This window comes from Amphibalanus amphitrite, unplaced genomic scaffold (genome assembly GCF_019059575.1).
Source record: "Amphibalanus amphitrite isolate SeventyFive unplaced genomic scaffold, NRLGWU_Aamphi_draft 000144F_arrow, whole genome shotgun sequence".
NCBI classification, from domain to species: Eukaryota; Metazoa; Arthropoda; class Thecostraca; order Balanomorpha; family Balanidae; genus Amphibalanus; species Amphibalanus amphitrite.
In genome coordinates this window covers 948,647-968,045 of record NW_024881639.1, presented here as the reverse complement: position 1 = coordinate 968,045, position 19,399 = coordinate 948,647, and the positions used below count along the sequence as shown (strand labels likewise).

At 48.1% G+C, this 19,399-nt stretch overlaps 2 protein-coding genes across 16 annotated transcripts; one reads left to right on the top strand and one right to left on the bottom strand.

Annotated features, from left to right (window-relative positions):
* Positions 1 to 536: 536 nt before the first annotated feature.
* On the bottom strand, positions 537 to 6,965 carry LOC122382664 (oxygen-dependent coproporphyrinogen-III oxidase-like). 12 transcript variants are annotated; one of them, XM_043368307.1, is made up of 2 exons: positions 6,646 to 6,965; positions 537 to 2,447 (listed from the first exon to the last, which is right to left on the bottom strand). In XM_043368307.1, the coding sequence occupies exon 2, from the start codon at positions 2,417 to 2,419 to the stop codon at positions 1,247 to 1,249; it is 1,173 nt and encodes a 390-aa protein (XP_043224242.1). In that variant the 5' UTR covers positions 2,420 to 2,447; positions 6,646 to 6,965; the 3' UTR covers positions 537 to 1,246. The 12 variants fall into 12 exon arrangements, with proteins under 12 accessions (XP_043224242.1, XP_043224245.1, XP_043224244.1 ...); XM_043368310.1 differs by having other exon boundaries at positions 537 to 2,444; positions 6,632 to 6,929; XM_043368309.1 differs by having other exon boundaries at positions 6,632 to 6,763.
* LOC122382665 (solute carrier family 25 member 44-like) lies at positions 5,014 to 19,246 on the top strand. Of its 4 annotated transcripts, none has more exons than XM_043368319.1 (7): positions 5,014 to 5,082; positions 14,119 to 14,277; positions 15,010 to 15,192; positions 15,872 to 16,057; positions 16,373 to 16,505; positions 16,968 to 17,098; positions 18,093 to 19,246. In XM_043368319.1, the coding sequence occupies exons 1-7, from the start codon at positions 5,071 to 5,073 to the stop codon at positions 18,282 to 18,284; spliced, it is 996 nt and encodes a 331-aa protein (XP_043224254.1). In that variant the 5' UTR covers positions 5,014 to 5,070; the 3' UTR covers positions 18,285 to 19,246. The 4 variants fall into 4 exon arrangements, with proteins under 4 accessions (XP_043224254.1, XP_043224255.1, XP_043224256.1 ...); XM_043368320.1 differs by lacking the exon at positions 5,014 to 5,082 and adding an exon at positions 7,060 to 7,443; XM_043368321.1 differs by lacking the exon at positions 5,014 to 5,082 and adding an exon at positions 12,037 to 12,122.
* The last annotated feature ends 153 nt before the right edge of the window (positions 19,247 to 19,399 follow it).

Here is a 19,399-nt window from a genome sequence, read left to right as displayed (position 1 = left end):
GGCCCTCTCACAGTGACGTGGCATTTTGGTGCTGCCAGACGCTCGTGCTGATGCAACACAGCTTCTACGTGATTCTGTCAGCGCCACAGGTGAAGACGCGCCAGTCATATTGTTCCGATAAAAACTCCCGATAGGTCACCTCAGCGGTCGACACATGCTGATTACTGGTATCGTGCACGTAAGCTTGCGGGCACTGATCCGGAACAGGCGTGAACTCGGAAAGGCCTCGAATAGTGGCCGGTCAGCGTAGCTCAGACACCCTTTAGAGGGGGTGCACGGTCTACATTGAAATAGTCAGTGTCCTTAATTCCGTCTTTCCTTGTGGAATCTTTTGCTGCCTATGAGGTTGACAAGAATACTTTTCGAGCCAATGAACTAAACTGAACTAAAAGCCAGGGCCGGCAAATAAATTCGCATCATTTAAAAATATTAGATGTTATAAGACCCAGCCTGTAGGACAAAGTAAGACCTCTGACTAGACGGCCATGAACAAGGGGAGGTGAGCACTGAGCAGCCATTAGCGCGAGGAAAAGACATCTGTATAAACGGCGCAATGTATAGCACGTACAGGTCGCACTTAATTAGGGACATCATATTGAATCACGGTCATCGGTGTGGCGAACATCAAACTGGAGGGCATTATCAATAATTACGCATCAAACGTTTACCAACAGCAGCTGATAACACATGCACGGTGCAATAATACCTCAGCCCTCACTGTTCACAGCTCACAAGTCACGAAAGCAGCCTTGCTGCCCACCCCATATACAACCAATGTCAAAAAAGAAGCAAAGTGAGGTAAGAAATGTTGAGGAGCAGGAAATCATCTACCCCAACATGAATCCCTCAAGTACTCTCACCCATAGTATAGTAGAAAATTATAGACATACCTCACCTTAGCCCGACTCTCGGCAGCACGCAGCGGACCACTGATGGGTATAATTGGCCGACTGCCGAGAAGTACCAGCGTACAGAGTACCGCAAGTCAGCCATACCACGAGCGGGCCGAGCTGCACACTCGCACGGCTCGCAAGGACCTGGAACCACGCGATCGTCCCCCAGCGGCCGCACCGCAAGGCATATTCGATAACAAGCTCAGGCGCGGTAACTGGAGCGGTTATAGGCAGCACCACGGGGCACGGGCGCCACTATGGCATCGCTGCACCGGTCAGCCGATCCCAGCGCGCGGCGCTGGCTGAACACGTCCTGCGGCCACTCAGCACGGCCGTGAACCCTCCGTCTCGAGCTACACCCAGTCCCGCGGGTTCTTCAGCACCTCGGTGAGACGCTCCTCGGGAGAGCCGGGCTTGGGCGCGTGCATGTACTCCCAGCGGGCCGTCAGCGGCAGCGACATCAGGATGCTCTCGTAGCGCGCTCCGGGCGTGAAGAGGCCGAACTTGGTGCCGCGGTCGTAGATGAGGTTGAACTCGACGTAGCGTCCGCGGCGCAGCAGCTGCCACTGGCGTTCGGCGTACCCGTAACCGTCGTCCTTGTGCTTCTGCAGGATGGGAAGGTAGGAGGGCAGCACCGCCTCGGCGCACGACTCCACGAACAGGAACGCCTCCTCCTTGCTGGGCGTGTCGACGTCGTCGAAGAAGATACCGCCGACGCCGCGCCTCTCGCCGCGATGCTTCACCATGAAGTAGTTATCACACCAGGTCTTGAAGCGGCGATAGTAGCCGGGGTCGTGCTTGTCACAGGCACGTTTCAGGGTCGAGTGGAAGTGCTTGGCGTCCTCCTCATTGAGGTAGTACGGCGTGAGGTCGGTGCCGCCGCCGAACCACCAGCCCATCGGCTTGCCGTCCTCGGACTGCACCTCGAAGTAGCGGTAGTTGAAGTGGATGGTGGGCACGTATGGGTTGGTCGGGTGGATCACCGAGCTCACGCCGGCCGCAAAGAACGGCAGCTTGATGCCGTCAGGCAGGTGTTTGCCGCGTGCGTTCATCTGTGCCACGGCCGGCGGCGGGAGCGAGCCATGCACCACCGAGATGTTGACACCAGCCTTCTCAAACACCTGCCCGTCCTGCAGTACGCACGAGATGCCGCCGCCGCCCTCTTTGCGCCGCCAGCGGTCGACGCGAAACTTGGCGCCGCTCGTCTCCTCAGCCTCAAGGGCGTGGCAGAACTCTGCCTGGATACGCAGGATCAGCAGCTCCATGCGGATCTTCATGTCCTCTCGCTCCCGCTGCATCTTGTCCAGGTCAGTGATGGGCTTTGCCATGAACTTGTCTGTCTGAATGGGTCGCAATGCCCGTGCCGCCTCTGCCTCAGTGACCCGACTGAGGCCATATCCTAATGCTGCAGAACCAGCCACCAAATACGTGAATGCTTTCTGGTTGGACTTGCTCTTTATGAACCAGAGCCCAGAAGCGATAGCTGCACGTGCTGGACCATTTAGCACCCACATGTGGCCAACCATCTTTTCTGATGATCTTTTACCAGGACTGCTGAAAGCATAAAAACATTCCAATGTAAGCTATCCTCCTTTCAAATACAGTAGAATCCGCTACCGCTTAATAAATCCTCGGATAATAAACCCAGCCGCTTATCGTGGCCAATTGCCCACTTGAGCTGTTCACAGACTTCTCTATAGAAGCATATCTGACTCTGGTTACTAAAGCTACCTCTTAATAAATCCAAAATGTCATGTCACCAAGGTGGATTTATTAAGGGGATTCCACTGTAGATGGAAAGCAGACTGCAACCAGACTGGAAAACATCCTTACACTACGGTCTACGCCGGACGCCCGTGAGACCCTCATGCGCTGAATTTCGGCGAAAGCCCTTTTGCGCTGAAATTTCTGCCTGATTTGTGCTGAAAGTTGGGTGCCTATTTGTGCCAAAATTAAGCCACTTTTATTTAAAGCACTTGTGCACATCTACCGACCAAGACCATATCAACCAGACAGAGCGTTCCGGGGCCTTGGACGCTCTTCCATGTTTGAGTGTTTGGATTAATTGATTAAATTAATTGAATCAATTGATTAAAGGAAAAGGGCCACCTTCGTGAAATATGAAGATATCGTTGTTTTTCATTTTGACATTATTATTTTTCATTTTCTTTTTAAAACTGGTGCCAGAAGTGCACAATTCGCGAAAAAGTATTTAAAACTATTTAACATATTTGTACTATGTTGATACTCTCTACGGCACCTACTGTATGATGGCATAGCAATGACGTCACACTCAAGCCAATCAGCGTTCAGAAGACAGACTCGTCGGATTGTGTCAGATAAGCTGATTGGTTAAAGCTGAGCTGATTGGAGCTGATTGGTAAAAAACCAAAGCCTCGCCGCGGGTGGCTGTATTACAGGGTAAGGACGCATTCCTGGGATAAGGACGCATTCCTCTTTTAACCCGCGCACCGACGGGGGGGGCGGATATCCGCCCCCCCCCCTGAGGTTTTTCGCGAATAGCGGAAAAACCGCGGCGCGTAGCGCCGCGAAATTTGGTATGACTATTCCCATATCAATTTTACACTTGGTGTGCAAGTTTGAGCCTCCTACCTTTCAAGGTCAGGTCACCAGGTCACTTTGAATGACCCAACCTCAAGTCACTTTTTTGCAACTTTGTCACCGTGCCAGAGCTACAGTAGATGTCGGAGGCCTTTGAAAGTCGCAGGATGTTATTAGGTCATTAGTAGCTACAATTTGTATATCTCGGAATTTTGATATCGGTGACCTAAGGTCAGGTCAATTTCGCGACCTCCCCATTATAAGTCAATGGGGGAAAAATCAACTCCCTGTTTTTACCACTAAAACGGGTCGGAATGGCCCCATATACCATACATGACTTCATATACGATCAACCTTCACTACCTTGAGGTCTGTTTTGCTGTTGGGCAGCTGTGAGGTCATGTGACGTCATCAAAGGTCACCAAAGGTTTTTGGCCAATAACTCCGTACAGGAACAAGATACAGACGCGTGGATGGTCTCATTGTGTTCAGCTCGTCAAGACGCATCGAATGATATACATGATGACCTCGAGGTCACGTGACCTGAGGTCAACCTTTGACCTTGAACTTTCGAGGTCAACATATATATCATTCGATGCGGATGGACGAGAGGATCACGATGATGCCCTTAGTTTGTTCCTATCTTGACTAATTCGAAAGTTATTCGAGAAAAACTCTCTCCATATTTAGCGCCGCCATTTTGACTTTTTCGACCCCTGTGACGTCATCTTTGACCTGACCTGAAAATGACCTTAGTAAAAATTGTAGATCTTGACCGTGCGTATCCGATGCCGTTTACCGCTTGTCGCTATCTTGCTTCGTTCTCGAGATCTCAGGGGGGGGGGCGGTCATCCGCCCCCCCCCCCCGTCGGTACTAAGTTGGCGCAGACCCCCGTCGGTGCGCGGGTTAAAAATGCCGATACCTACGAATGGAAGCCGAAATCGGCCGTAAGGAGATAGACTGGAGGGTTTTCGGACACGGGCTACAAGATGGCTATCTCAGTTTCAATCCCCATGTTAAAGGTGGCCCTTTCCTTTAATTGAATCAGGTGATCCAATACTACCATACGCGTAGCCAGCATAGCGCATGGCCACAAAAAGCGGCGTAGCAGTGTGTTCGAGGCTGGCAGGCGCCAGCGAGGGCCGGGCAGCGGAGCAGCATGTGCTCCGGCACTGGGCACATCAGCGGTCAGCCTCTTCTCTGCACACGGCGCAAAGCGCCGCCGGGCACCGCTTGTCCGGGCACTGCTGGCACGCCGCGGACTGCGGAGGGGAGATGGCCAATTCGATCCACGTACTGGAGCGAGCGGGCCCAGTAGCCCGCCCTCATCTGGTGCACCGAAACGGCGACGGCGTTCTCTCGGTCCTCTCCGGGGATGGGGAGACGGGAGTGGCAGCGTGCTTGCTAAGAGTGGCTTGAATGGTAACTCGGAAGAGTTGTCGCGCCATTTGACGCGAGGCCGCACAATGAACCGCCCGGTCCAGCAAGCGGGCGTCCGAGGGCAGGGCGGTCGCTCGTTTCGCCAGGTCGTCGGCACTCTCATTTCCTTCGATCCTGCAGTGGGCAGGAACTTGGGCAGGAACCCACTGCAGGACTACTTCGCATTGCTTGGCAATGTTCAACAAGGTCTTCCATACCTATCCTCATCCCAAACCTCTTCAGAGCCGACCACAGGGCGAATCTGCTGCTAGATTGACCAATGTGCCGAAAAATTTGGTGACCGCCAGTAGCCAAAAAGTTATGCGGCCGCCCTGCCCTGAAAAATTCAGCGGCCACCATGCGCTGAATTCAGCGTATACGAAATAAGGCTGGACATGCACCAAAACTTTGGGCACAATTCTGCCACTATGCCTGACATATGTGGCATAATGTGTATTCTACTTAGTCTGGAGTGACATGGGGTCTCACAGGTGTCTAGGTTACCTAGTGTATGGATGTTTTCCAGTTTCACTGCAATGTTTTGGTGAAGTGTCAATCAGTCAGTATATCTTTTACAAATTGTCCAATGAAATTATACTTTTCATTTTGCTAAGATTTACCAACTAATCAAAACCTGAATGAGCAGTAGGTAGGTAGCGGCGTAGCAGTGTGTTCGAATTGAATTTAATCTTGCAGATGGGTGGCGACTCTGACTCCCTGATACAACTTCAGTCGGGGGAGGTTTGGTCAATCGTTGTCATTTTTAGCACATGCCATTTTTGGCAACCATGTGCTAAAAATGACAACGCTATCAGCTATTTTTAGCAACGATGAAGCCGATTTCACTCATCAGCGAGGAAATCACGATTTTGGAAATACAAGCACTGATTTTGGAAAAGAAGTGCTGCCACCTGGTGCAAGAAGAAGAAACCAGCTTTAATATGGCCGTTGTTTGTATGGTAGTCCAACGTTGAAGTATACCCTTTTTTGTGGCCCGAAGTTGGAACTTTAAATTGAAGCATCCGAAAATGATCGATATTGATCGAAATCATGATGTTGATGAAAAAAATAATATGTTAAGTTGAGAGAGGAGGCCATTTTATCCAGATGCGGTGGTTTACTTCTTGAAATTATTTTTGCTTACGACGACTGCCATGTAATGAGGCCAGGGATAATTAGCAGCCGTCATTAGCAAAAATAATTTCAAGAAGTAAACTACTGCATCTGGATAAAATGGCCTCCTCTCTCAACTTAAAATACTATTTTTTCATCAACATCATGTTTTCGATCAATATCGATCATTTTCGGATGCTTCAATTTTAAGTTCCAACTTCAGGCCACAAAACAAACTACCATACAAATATAACGGGCATATTAAAGCTGGCTTCTTCGTCTTGCACCAGGTGGCAGCACTTCTTTTCCAAAATCAGTGTTTATCTTTCCAAAATCTTGATTTCCTCGCTGAGGAGTGAAATCGGCCTCATCGTTGTCAAAAATAGCAGAATCGTTGTCATTTTTAGCACGTGTGACAAAAATAGCACGTGCTAAAAATGACAACGATTGACCAAACCTCCCCCGACTGACTTGAACTGAGAATTGACCGATAATAACTAAGATTCACTTGAATTTGCAAATAAATGCATAACATGATAACCCCCACCTTGACCTCTCAAAAGGCTTGCCGGCTCACACCTGTCCGTCTCTACCTATCTCTACCTATCTGTAAGAATCTTGACCTATCTTTCTTACCACTTACACTTAGCCACTTACAGTGCTCAAGGCCATACGTTATGTTTGTCAAGACGTTTTTTTTTTTTACAAATTTCTCAAAACATTTCGGTGGTTGTAGGCTTGTGCTTCCAAACCAACAACCTTTATTTCGTACACTGGAAAATACTTTATTTATCGTTTATATGAACCATAAATATAAATACTATCAGTTCTTCGCTTTTTTTGTTCAGTTTCGCACATTTGAATTTTTCTCATAAATATAATTAGATTTGAATATTTTGCTAAAAAATCTGCCAGAAGCGGTATATAATTGTTAGATAATTTAGGCAAATTTTCGGCAATTAGGTAATTTGTTCTACCGAACACGAGGCATAAAACACGCAACAAAGACGAAAAAAGCGTACTACATTCTAGTGATGATGTTCAATATTGAATTCGCTTGTTTGCCATTGGTGAAAAGCCAAAAGGCAAACGCGTTGCAATAGCAAGAGTTTCGACAACATTTTGCTTAAATAAAGGCTCAAATATGCCTTTGCCTGTGCTAAATGATGATCAGAGAATCTTTTATTCGATGTCAAATTATGCTGAAAATGAGTTTTTAATGCTGGTTTCATCTACACGTGTTTTAAATCGACGCGGCGTGATTTTCGGCATTGCAGCTTATTGCGAATGATACTCTAGTAGAACATGAGTCCTTATGTTCAATAACCTACACAAGCTCGTGCATAAGTGGGTCACGACCTTGGTCACGACTTAATTTATTTATTCAAGTATTTTCTGCCTAATGGGAACGTGTTTTTAATTTTGAAGCATTTTTTGCTAAATTGCAAAACAAAGGTAGGCATATTTGTCTTTATTTGAATTATTAGTTGTTCATTCCCTTCAAGTTTTTTTTTCTGTTAGTAGGTGCCTAGGTATTTTTTTTCCACTTTCAGTTTTCAAGTAATATGCTCTGAAACTGAAACAATGAATTGACAAAAACGTAGAAGTGCTAGCAAACATTGCCTAGCATGAGTACTTTTATGGCCAGTACCTACAACCTACAAACCTACAACCTAAAAACCTAGGTACAACCTCAACCTACAAACCAACAGCGCCTCTCCTCAGTTGGAAAACCTTTATGTGGTGTCTGCTCTACTAATGCCAAAGCTTGTTGGTGTTTTTCTTTGCAATTTACCTCTCGTTCTGCAGTCTTCTCACTTTGGTAGTCGTGAAGCAAGTGTCACACTTCAACTTGTTTTTTTGCAACTTTACCAAGGAGAGGCACTTTACCTCAAGATGCTTTCTAATCAAACCAAACCAAACCTAACCAAACCTGACCTAACCTTACCTACAACCTAAAACCTACAACTTACAGCCTACCACCTAGAACCTATGGTATTTGTTTGGAAAAGGTCCAATCTACAATTGTGGTGCCATTAACCCGCGCACCGACGGGGGTCTGCGCCAACTTCGCACCGACGGGGGGGCGGATGACCGCCCCCCCCCCTGAGATCTCGAGAACGAAGCAAGATAGCGACAAGCGGTACACGGCATCGGATATGCACGGTCAAGATCTACAATTTTTACTAAGGTCATTTTCAGGTCAGGTCAAAGATGACGTCACAGGGGTCAAAAAAGTCAAAATGGCGGCGCTAGATAATGAGAGTTTTTCTCGAATAACTTTCGAATTAGTCAAGATAGGAACAAACTAAGGGCATCATCGTGATCCTCTCGTCAATCAGCATCGAATGATATATATGTTGACCTCGAAAGGTCAAGGTCAAAGGTTGACCTCAGGTCACGTGACCTCGAGGTCATCATGTATATCTTTCGATGCGTCTTGACGAGCTGAACACAATGAGACCATCCACGCGGCTGTATCTTGTTCCTGTACGGAGTTATTGGCCAAAAACCTGTGGTGACCTTTGATGACGTCACATGACCTCACAGCTGCCCAACAGCAAAACAGACCTCAAGGTAGTGAAGGTTGATCGTATATAAAGTCATGTATGGTATATGGGGCCATTCCGACCCGTTTTAGTGGTAAAAATAGGGAGTTGATTTTTCCCCCATTGACTTATAATGGGGAGGTCGCGAAATTGACCTAACCTTAGGTCACCGATATCAAAATTCTGAGATATACAAATTGTAGCTACTAATGACCTAATAACATCCTGCGACTTTCAAAGGTCTCCGACGTCTACTGTAGCTCTGGCACGGTGACAAAGTTGCAAAAAAGTGACTTGAGGTTGGGTTATTCAAAGTGACCTGGTGACCTGACCTTAAAAGGTAGGAGGTTCAAACTTGCACACCATGTGTAAAATTGATGAGGGAATAGTCATACCAAATTTCGCGGCGCTACGCGCCGCGGTTTTCCCGCTATTCGCGAAAAACCTCAGGGGGGGGGGCGGATATCCGCCCCCCCGTCGGTGCGCGGGTTAATATGAATGTGCAACAGCATAATTTGTACGGCCGTTTAAGGTTGTATAATTGTAAAGCATCCATGACAGTTGGATAACGACAACTCAAGAAACTCAAGATTACAAAACAATATTTATTTTTTAATTACTTTTAAATACACAAAGCTTTCGGTCACATATGACCTTGATCACTGCATTTAACAATGTTAATTGTGAAGCACAGTGATCTAGAAAATAAAAAAAGTAATTTAAAAAATATCGTTTCTTAATCTTGAGTTTCTTGAGTTGTCGTTATCCCCCTTAAAGGGACCCTCCCACCTTCAAAAAAGTTTATGAATTGGCATGAAAGTGATGTCGCTCGGTTCAGAAAGAGCAAAAACGAATATCTACCAAATTTCACCGAAAAATATTCACCGGTTTTCAAGATATTAGACTTTTACTTTTGTTTACTTTTTTTGTGATCTCCGCTGTTTCTAGCGACTTTATTTTAGAAGTGCGGCGTTTGCGGCAGATGTTGCGCGCAAATAGCATACACCACCGCGTGCTACAAAACGTTTTAGTCAAACATTTAAAAATCGTTAGATATCTGCGCTGACGTCACACATTCAGAGGGGTATTCCTAAGCATTAGCCCCTCTGAATCAAAATGCTGCAATTTTGAAATTCAATATTTCCGATTTAAGGCATTTCTCGATGTTGTGAGTGCCGAAACCGGTAATTGTGAGCCAGGGACCCCATTTTGGCTATCTCAACTCAAATCTAATGTTAAGGTGGGAGGGTCCCTTTAACCCTCGCCGGACCTATTGGTTTTCTACATACGCGCCGGCCGAGGGGGGGCGGGTACGACCCCCCTCGCCGTTTCGCCCCTGGTGGAGCTAGCGCGTCGCGGAAAAAACGAGCGTGTGCGCCGTTACGAGACGCAAAGATTGGTACCCGATTTTAAGGTCCTAGGTCAACCGGTGACCTCTGAGGTCAGGTCAAGTGCCCCAAGGTACGGTTCAGTTTTTGGTGAATAACTTCGCAGAAAACGGCCGCAGAGCCGCGATTTTGGCAGCATCGTGTTCGCCTCGCTCCGGCGCGTCGAATGATATACTTATTGTCCGGGTCAGGTCAACTTGGGGTGTTGACCTCAGGTCAAGGTCAGGTCAGCACCCCCAGGTCACGAAGTTGGTCGAAGGAGGTCATATCGCATATCATTCGATTCGGCAGGTCTTCCTGAGTCCATTGGTGGCTTTCCCGACTCGCTAGCTCAATTTGATCAAGAGTTATTGACGAAAAACTAATATGACCTTGATGACGTCATAAATGACGTCATGCAAGGTCAACATTGCAAAAGTGACGCATCTAACCTTGCAAGGAGTGCATCAAATCACGATTCTGTGTGCTTGAGATAGTTGGAGATCGTTCCCGGCGCCAGAATAGCAGTTTTCATTTTTCTCCATTGACTTATAATGGTGATGTCACGAAAATGACCTGACCTCATATGACCTTTAGGAAAAATCCGAGATATACAAGTTGTGAGACTCATAATGGATACTAGATCCTGCAAGTTTCATTTCCCCGTGACATCTCCTCTGGCAGTGAGGGCGTTGCGAAGTTGCGACATCTGAAGACTGTGCAGAGGTTGGGCTATTCATAGCCCCCCCCCCTCCTAACTCCGAAACTACTGGGCCGATCGTCAAAATTCAAACGGCATCTGATAGCCCCGGAAAAACTGTCGCGTGAAACCTAATTTCATTGACCTCGAGGTCACCGATGACGTCACAGGTCAGGTCAAAGTAAAAATTATCGATATTTGGCTTGTTCACATTTTGGGAGCTGGCTGCCGTCTTACAAGTCAGATCAGGCTGAGTTTTGGTTTACGCACTCGTGAACAGATGCTTTAGATACCCTGAGGGTACCAAACTTGTACTTTGATTTTCAGGTCAGGGTCAGGTCATCATAGGTGACAGAAATCTTATGTCAGAAGTCGGTCACGTGACACATGTTTTATGGTCCATTTAGGCCATAGATTTCGAATTCGGTGTCGCCTGTGTCATTTGAGGCCATTTTCATCTGAATATAGCTGAGGTCAGGTCACTTTCAGGTCAAAAAAGGTCAAATTTTAAAGTTGAAATTTTTGAATAAAAAAACATGTCTATCGGATGCAGTTTGAGCTCAGCAACACAATGGTGCTATTTATATTGATGTGCGATGTCAAATTCGTACAGAAAAAATTGATTTGAAAAAATTAAAATTGTGAAATTTTTGCTATAATGCGTATAACTTGGCCATTTTTGAAGATATCTGGCTAAAACTTGCTAGAGAAAGTCATAAGCATGCGTTCTATCATATATATTCCGGTTTTTTTTCGAAAAGTCAAAAAGTTTTTGAAAAAATGTAAAAATACAAATTTTGAATTTTGATATTACTTATTTTCAAAATTTTCAAAATATTAAAAATTCAAGATAGCAGTTTGATAGCGCAGTCCATTCTGAGTCCTCTCATGCAAAGAAATTGGATCTAGCTCAAAAACTGAGCTCTTGGGAGCGATTCCCGTGGTTCAATGTTTTGCGTCGAAATCGGCCGAACATGACGTCACTCTGACGTCATTTCCGGCCGACCTATGATAGATACGAAGTTCAAATGTTGACACAAGGTGTCAAATTGATGCAGCCGAAGGTACTGAAAGTTTGGCGGCGATACGTCAAGCGTTTTAGAAGTTATTGCAGAAAACCGGGAGGGGCTATGAATAGCCCCCCCCCCCCCCAGTGTGGCGCTGGTTAAGGTTGTATGTTTTTAGATTTTAGGTAAGGTTAGGTTGTAGGTTTTAGGTTGTAGCTTGGCTGGTTTGTAGGTTGGCTGTTTTGTAGGTTGTATCTCTTTTTGTATCTCTTTGAGTTTATCTTGAGCATGATGCATCACAATCTATACCTACCATCCTTGTAATTTCCAAATCTGTTGATATGTGACATTGGGGCTAGGCTTGTTCTCATATGCAACTGTTTTTTATCCTTGCTGAATTTTCAAAAGCACTCTTATGAATGATGCTAGTTTAAAGTCTGCCCAACAGGATTGGATTATTTGATACTTGCTTATGATGTGTATAAATATGATGTCTTGCAATAAGTCATAGGCATGTATACATATATTTGCAGATAGGTATCAGTATCCATGAACTTGTTTTTACAGGATGAACTCTGCTTTTGATATGGACCACAGACAAAGTTGACAGCCACAAATTTACATGACTCCTGCTTCAAAGGAAATTGGGGTGAATTGTTATAGATCAGCTAGTTATTGTCATTTCTAACTAAGCATGCCTTGGGGTTCAGACTTTGCAGCCCAAATAACGTTTATTAAATAGGAGTGGACCAGATGTGCTGATCAGAATATTTGAACGTAGCTTTGTGCCGTGTTGTGATGTGTGTGGAAATTTGTTTTCAATGGCATCATGTATTTGCTGTTGGATTCTAACTGAAGCTAGATAGGTACCTGCATATTTGTTGTAGGTAGTTGAATACTAATAGTGCTCCCACTTACTGTTTGCCACCACCTGCAATACCCACATGCTGACTATTGCTTCTTCTGGTCTGATAATAATAGCATCAGTGGTCATCCTGTAAAAAAATTCCACTTTTTAAAGTGTTGTTTGGTAACTACTGGCTTCAGCACAATTTTGCTGATAGCCATGCCTGTCTTGCTGATAACTTTTATTGGTTTGACTTTGGGTTTTGACAACTCTGGCAAGACAGCTTAAATGTTCAGAAAAGACAATAAAAATGAATGTAGATCTTCTTCTGTTTGTCGGTTTTCAGACCGAGATTGCGACGAACCCTGAGGCATTTCACCTCCAATCGAGCTAAAGTTTCATAGAAAACGAGCACGTAGGCCGTAACGTGGCGCAAAAATGATTAATGTTAAATTGTCATGTCAATGGGCTACTTTTGAGGTAAATTAACTTTTGCGCCTAGGGGGGGGGGGGGTCGAACGGACCACACCACACCACACCCCCTCGGTTTTTCGCTAATAACTCGCGGAAAAAGTGGCTGATCGCGACAAAACTGTTAGTAACCTCGAGCTATTCCATTTTACACCTATCCTGAAAATTTCATGACCCAGGACCCAGATGATCTTTAACCTGTAACCTGTCTCTCGAGACCATGTTAGGCCGGAATGGCGATTCGACGTATGTCGCTTCATATTAACTGCGCATTTCCAGTCTTGTTGTGGTTGTAAATATTTCAACATGTGTAATGGTGTTTGTCCCATGCATTATGGTAGTTTTCAAGGTCACATGAAGATGAAGGCAATGTAAAGGCCATTGACCTTAGAGTAGTTTTTCGGGATAGTTTTTCGAGCTGATTTTGAATTTAGCGCCTATTTGAACATCTAAGAAGTAGTTTTGGGGCTAAGTAGCATGTTGCGCAGCTGTCAGTGGTGGTTTACACCTACACTTGTATGGATAGCCAGCAGGACGCCTGCTGGTTGACCTGACCTGACCTTACCCGACCCTCTCTAAATGCATGAATACATCATAGTTGATCAAAACTAACATGAATTCGTAATCGGGATCCCGGAAAAAAACCATAAGAATCTTACTTTTGAGTTTGGAATATCACTCTCATCAAGTCAATCTCTCTCCAGCAAGTCCCGATTTCCCGATTATTGGGTCATTGACCTGACCTGGCAGGTCAACCATTGACCTACGACCTTAAAATTGGGTAGGTATCATCGGCTTCCTCTCATCACGGACAACACTTTCATTTTCCTCGCAAAGCTCTAGGTCGATCAGGGGCCGAACGGCTGGGGGTCCTACGTACCTCCCTCCCCTATACTGTAAAAGGCCAATGCGGGCGAGGGTTAATGAAAAATGGTCGCATAGCAGCAGTTTCAATATCATCGCGTTTCTTGTGTCCAGCCGGTCTAATAACATGCACGTTGCCTGGGAACAGTTAGCTTGGATTTCGACCTCATTCAAGTCCGAAGGCCCAAAAGTCCGAATGTCGGGTCAAGGCCGGTCGGGTGAGGAGGTTTGTCCGAAGAGGTTGCTGTGCTGCCCTCTGCCCCGATCTTCTCCTTTGACCTGACCCGCTGACCTGACCTGACCTGACCCCGCTGCTCTCCCACAGCGGTGTCCGGAGCGGTGCGAGATGGACACCCAGCCGTACATCCGCACCATCGAGTGGGAGATGCTCGACAAGCGCAAGTTCATCCCCATGTCGATCGCCAGCTCGTTCAGTATCCGCTGCCTGCTCTACCCGTTCACCGTCATCAAGACGCGACTGCAGGTAGGCGCCACGTGTGGCCCGCGTGCCGTCAACTGGGCACGCCATTAAGGCCTGGCTACACTATGCGTTTTCTGCGTGCGTTTTTGCAGGTTTGCGTGTTTTGCGTAATATCGTTCTAGGAAAAAAGTTATAAACAATGTAATTTTTACTTTGGTTATATACAAAAGCTAATATAACTCTTATGTAACTAAAATTTAAGGTGAAAAACATCACAAAAACGTAATATCGTTCTTTTTTCTAGAACGATATCACGCAAAACACGCAAACACGCAAAAAACGCACGAAGAAAACGCATAGTGTAGCCAGACCTTTAGCCCTTGGAAGCAAAGTGTGGAACTAAGAGTAAGACCCGAAATCCCTGATCTCAGGGATGAATAGAGCAGCGTGTATTTTTCCGCAATTTAGCTTGATTAGCCACGTAATAAATGAGAAATCAACAATGGACCAAGCCGTGCGTTTATTCATCGCTGTACATTCATTCATTCATTCATTCATTCATTCATTCATTCATTCATTCATTCATTCATGCATTCATTCATTCACTGTCTATTCATTGTCGACGCAATGCGCTCTCATTATCTCTGGCCGGATCCCTCCTCTCTGACCCCTCCCACTCTCCGCCTGCTCCCTTCCATTTGACCCTTCCCCTGTCCTTTAGCATCCCACCACCTGGCCACTTCCTCTCCTCTGACTTCCCCGCCTCTGACCGCCCCCGCCCCGCCCCTCCGTCAGATCCAGCACCACCACAGCGTCTACAGTGGCACGTTCGACGCCTTCCGCAAGACGTTCGTGCACGAGGGTGTGTCGGGCCTGTACCGCGGCTTCTGGGTGAGCGCGTTCCAGCTGGTCTCCGGCGTGGCCTACATCACCACCTACGAGACCGTGCGGCACGCGCTCCAAAAGTGCGGCGTGCAGGTAAGAGCGGCTCGCGGGCGTTTGGAACGGCTAAACGAGACGGAGCGGGCCCACAGATCTTGTGGATGCCTCTCACGGCGCCGGTGAATTATTTGATTCATCGTGTGTTAAAGTGAAGCGTCACCATTCTTTTAGATGATTTTAGAACTGTGTGCTGCGATCTGCTCGCCTGACCTTTGTGAAGGTCGGTGTGTGTTTATTGTTTATATAGCACAATAGTGTCGCAGCGTGGTTGGCGCCTGCACTTATCACCGCACTACCGTAGCTCTACTGCGTATCTCCGTCTTGCACATTGAATCAATGCCGACAATTCCATACCTATTGATAAGCGATTGACCGTACCAGAACGAAGCTGGATCAAAACATTGCTCTGACACACGGTTCACCTATTCTGGCCGCTATGTGCCAGTCCGCCGGCGCGCGGTGCCGCTGACCTACCCCCGCCCCCTGCGGTCGCGCCGGCCGCCGCGCGGTGCCTCTAAACTAACCCCGCCCCCTGCGGTGGCGCCGGCCGCCGCGCGGTGCCGCTGACCTACCCCCGCCCCCCGCGGTCGCGCCGGCCGCCGCGCGGTGCCGCTGACCTACCCCGCCCCCCGCGGTCGCGCCGGCCGCCGCGCGGTGCCGCGCGGTGCCTCTAACCTGAGCTCCGCTCTCTGGCCGCGCCCGCCGCCGCTGGCAGGACAGCCGCATGCGGGCGCTGGCCGGCGGCGGCGCCGCCTCGCTGGTCGGCCAGACCATCATCGTGCCGTTTGACGTCATCAGCCAGCACCTGATGGTGCTCGGCCAGGTGGAGGCGCGACCCGGCAAGAAGACGCGCAAACTCAACCCGCTGCGCATCCAGTACGAGAACATCTCCAAACGAAGGGTATGAGCGTGGAGCGTGGATGATGATGGCGATTTCGTTGTACCTACTTGATGGGTAATTGTTGTTGTTCTTACTCCAATGTTGTTTCTTTGGCTGCTTTGTTTTCGTAGGCAGCTATAAAATGAATTAAAGGGTATGATTATATGAATTATTACTACATTAATGAAGATATGGATGTATTAAAAAAAAGTTATTATTACTATTATATAACTATTACTATTATAACTACCCATTATTTTTTATGGAGCACATCGCGTTGCATGGTGCATTGCGCTTGCCTGTAAATTTGGTAATATTTTTGTCTCCTTTTTTCAGATAGCATTAGAAATTATCAAAGAAGTCTACAAACAAGACGGGCTACGGGGATTTTATCGGGGATACTTCGCCTCCATCTGTGCATATGTTCCTAACTCGGCATTATGGTGGAGTTTTTACCACTTTTACCAAGGTAATTACCAATGTTGCCTCTGCTCAGTTGAATATTTTATCATGTAAATTTTATGGTGTGCCTTAGTTCATTGACTCACGAAGGTCTTACCACAACAATGAGTGTGATTATCCCAGGTCCTAGACTCCTAATTTGCCTTATTCTATTAAGACTTTTTGAGCCTTTGCCAATATTAGCGTCATGTGCAATGGCTCGTTTTATGCACCTTTGTTCATCGTCCGATGCTGTTCGCTCATTGTTCGTTGATTGTAATCGGTGCCTTAGCTGGGGGTCTCAGTTATGCATAATGTGTGCCTACGTGGCGTTGCCATCGAATACCCAGAACTTGCATTTTTTCCTGTTACGTCTCAGTTTCACCAATGGATTATTTCAAATCACCCTGAGACCTTCTGGGCCTGAAAAAGTGGTGTGTGGTATGACTACCGCCTACCGGGCTGACCGCCGTCGTTTGTGTGTCCACAGAGCAGCTGGTGAAGGTGCTGCCACCTAGCCTGTGTCCCCTGCTGCTGATGCAGTGTCTCTCGGCGACGCTAGGCGGCGTCACCACCACCGCGCTGACCAACCCGCTCGACTGTGTCCGCGCACGGTACCAGGTCAGTCAGCAGTGGGACTGCCGTCCGGTCGGCGCGGCCACCGCGGGGTGCCGCCGCTCGCCCGAGAAATGAGCGGAAATGGCCTCGCCGATTCGTACGCCGCGCTGCCGCGAGTGGTCAAACATATCATTATGCACCCTTCTCCGCGGTGGAAAATCATACACTTGTAATGTGTTTCATCGTAATATCGAATTGGTTTCGAATTATGAGACGAATTGTATTTCCATCGAATTCTTACATTTCTTTCCGCCCGTCCGTCAAGACTGGCTCAGCCTCGGCGGTGCACCAGGGTGGTCGCCCAAACCAATGTCTCCCTAATTCCAATCACCCTTCCGGTTGTGAAAAGGTCCTATAAGACCGTAATGACGTAACTACAAAACAAACACAATTATATTTATATTTATTGTACTCGTTGATATTACCTGTGTCACCCCGATGAAAGCGATTCTCAAATTAATTCGGAAGATACTTCATGACGTATATTTACTGCACATGTATATAGCGTGACCTGCGTTGTAGGGGCCGTCAGAACCATTGCATGTTACCGACTGCTGTCCTTTCTTTTTCGAAAAAGTCAGCGATTGTAAAAATGTGTTTCGTTTTTTTTTTTGTAAGCGGTTCTGTGGTAACCGTATGATGCACCTCTCATCCGAAGGTCCCATTCGGCTCGTTGCGGCGCATCGGGGCTTGTTATTGCAGGCGGGCGCCTGGTGTATGTCAGTGACGGCCAAAGGTCAGAGATGGTGTCTGGCGCCGCGCGTCTGACGCTGGAGCCGTCCACTGCGCGGACATCGCGGGGCTGTATGTACACGGGTCCGGTCTGAGGGACTGATAGCCCGGTGCACTCCGCTGGCAGTGTGCTGTACCCCTTCTGCCCCCCCCCCCCCGACACACACATCTCCGCCGGCCCGGTCGGGCGGTTCGCCTATCTCCGGCCGCGGTCTGGTGGCTCCCGCGCCTCTCCGCTGACACGGAGTCCTCCCCCGGCCGGCAGATCCAGCGGGCGGGCACACTGCCGGAGACGGTCGGCGCGCTCTGGATGGAGGAGCGGTGGCGCATCTTCACCAAGGGCCTGTCGGCGCGGCTGCTCTCCTCAGTCACCTTCTCTTTCATGGTGGTGCTCGGCTACGAGTCGGTCAAACGCTGGAGCGTCCACGACGAGTTCAAGCCGTTTGTGCGCTGGTAGCCCCGCTAGTACCGCCGGTGCTCTGCAAAGTCGGGGTGGGCGGCCGCCAAGGCGCCCAGTCTCGGCACGGCGCAGTAGAATAGTTTGAACTCCGGGACGCTGCAAGCGGGAGCGGCAGCCGCCGCGGCTGTAGGCCCATCTCTGGTGTGTCGGCGGCAGGACATGACGCTCCTGTGTCAGACGTAGTGAGGCTAGCTCTCAAATGTGATCGATTCTGGTCGAATGGCGCCGCTGAGGTAGGGCTGACTGGCGCTGATGATATCAATCGTATTTATTGGACGTGATCGGTGCTAATTCGCCTGGAGCGCTCGCAACGACGGTCGAATCGTGTTACGGCCTTGACGCTGACGTTGAGTCTGTGACGAAGCTAGTTTTGCGATCGGTACGTATGATCGTACGTACTCCCCAATCAGTGAGCGTTGCGAGCTTGTTACGGTGGTTTCCGTTGCTCCCAGTTAGTGCCGAATCTGTTGGGTTTTACAGTAGCAGAGACACGCGCGTTTCTGATGTCGTTGACAGTAATATTTAGTGTCTGTACGATGTTGTACCACGCTACTCTCCGTTTTAGCTGGGTTACTGCTCTGAATGCAGCAGTCGTGTTCACCTCAATAGACCATTTTCAGCCCGATGTCAACTGTGGATTGTGGATGTGTGCACAGTGCTGTCAGTTGCCTTGATCTGGGAAATAATAGTTTGCGTCGGCACTTCCAGGCGCGCGGCTGGGAGCGGCTGTCACAGTGTCAGCGCCCCCGGCGGCACTGAGGGCCGCCCCTGGACGGCTCCCTGTGAGCCGGCGCCGCTGCTCAGGCCATACGGGTCAGCCGTGCGAGGCCGACCGGTCGCAGGTCGACCCCGCCCAATGTCAACTCACGTACAGTGGACGAGAGTGCCCTTCTCTGTGTGGGTGGAAACGATGACTTTATACGCCACTGAAATACATGCATTGTGAATGAGTCGGTATAGATCGTCTTTCACGGGGTAACAGTGGCTATTTTGCGTCCCCCTGTTCGGGTTGTTTCGGGTTCCAGTCCCCGTAATTCCATCACAGTGACGACGTGATGGCAGTGCAGCTCCTAATGCCATCTCAGTGACTGCGGTTCCGTGTCATGTTTCTG

What these genes read in the sequence shown, in the direction of transcription:
- LOC122382665 (XM_043368318.1), top strand. Translation starts at nt 12,234, where the DNA reads ATGACTCCTGCTTCAAAGGAAATTGGG. An exon ending in TCATCAAGACGCGACTGCAG is followed by an intron (nt 14,278 to 15,009) that starts GTAGGCGCCACG and finishes CCCCTCCGTCAG; the next exon opens with ATCCAGCACCACCACAGCGT. An exon ending in AGAACATCTCCAAACGAAGG is followed by an intron (nt 16,058 to 16,372) that starts GTATGAGCGTGG and finishes TCCTTTTTTCAG; the next exon opens with ATAGCATTAGAAATTATCAA.
- LOC122382664 (XM_043368307.1), bottom strand. Translation starts at nt 2,419, where the DNA reads ATGGTTGGCCACATGTGGGTGCTAAATGGTCCAGCACGTGCAGCTATC.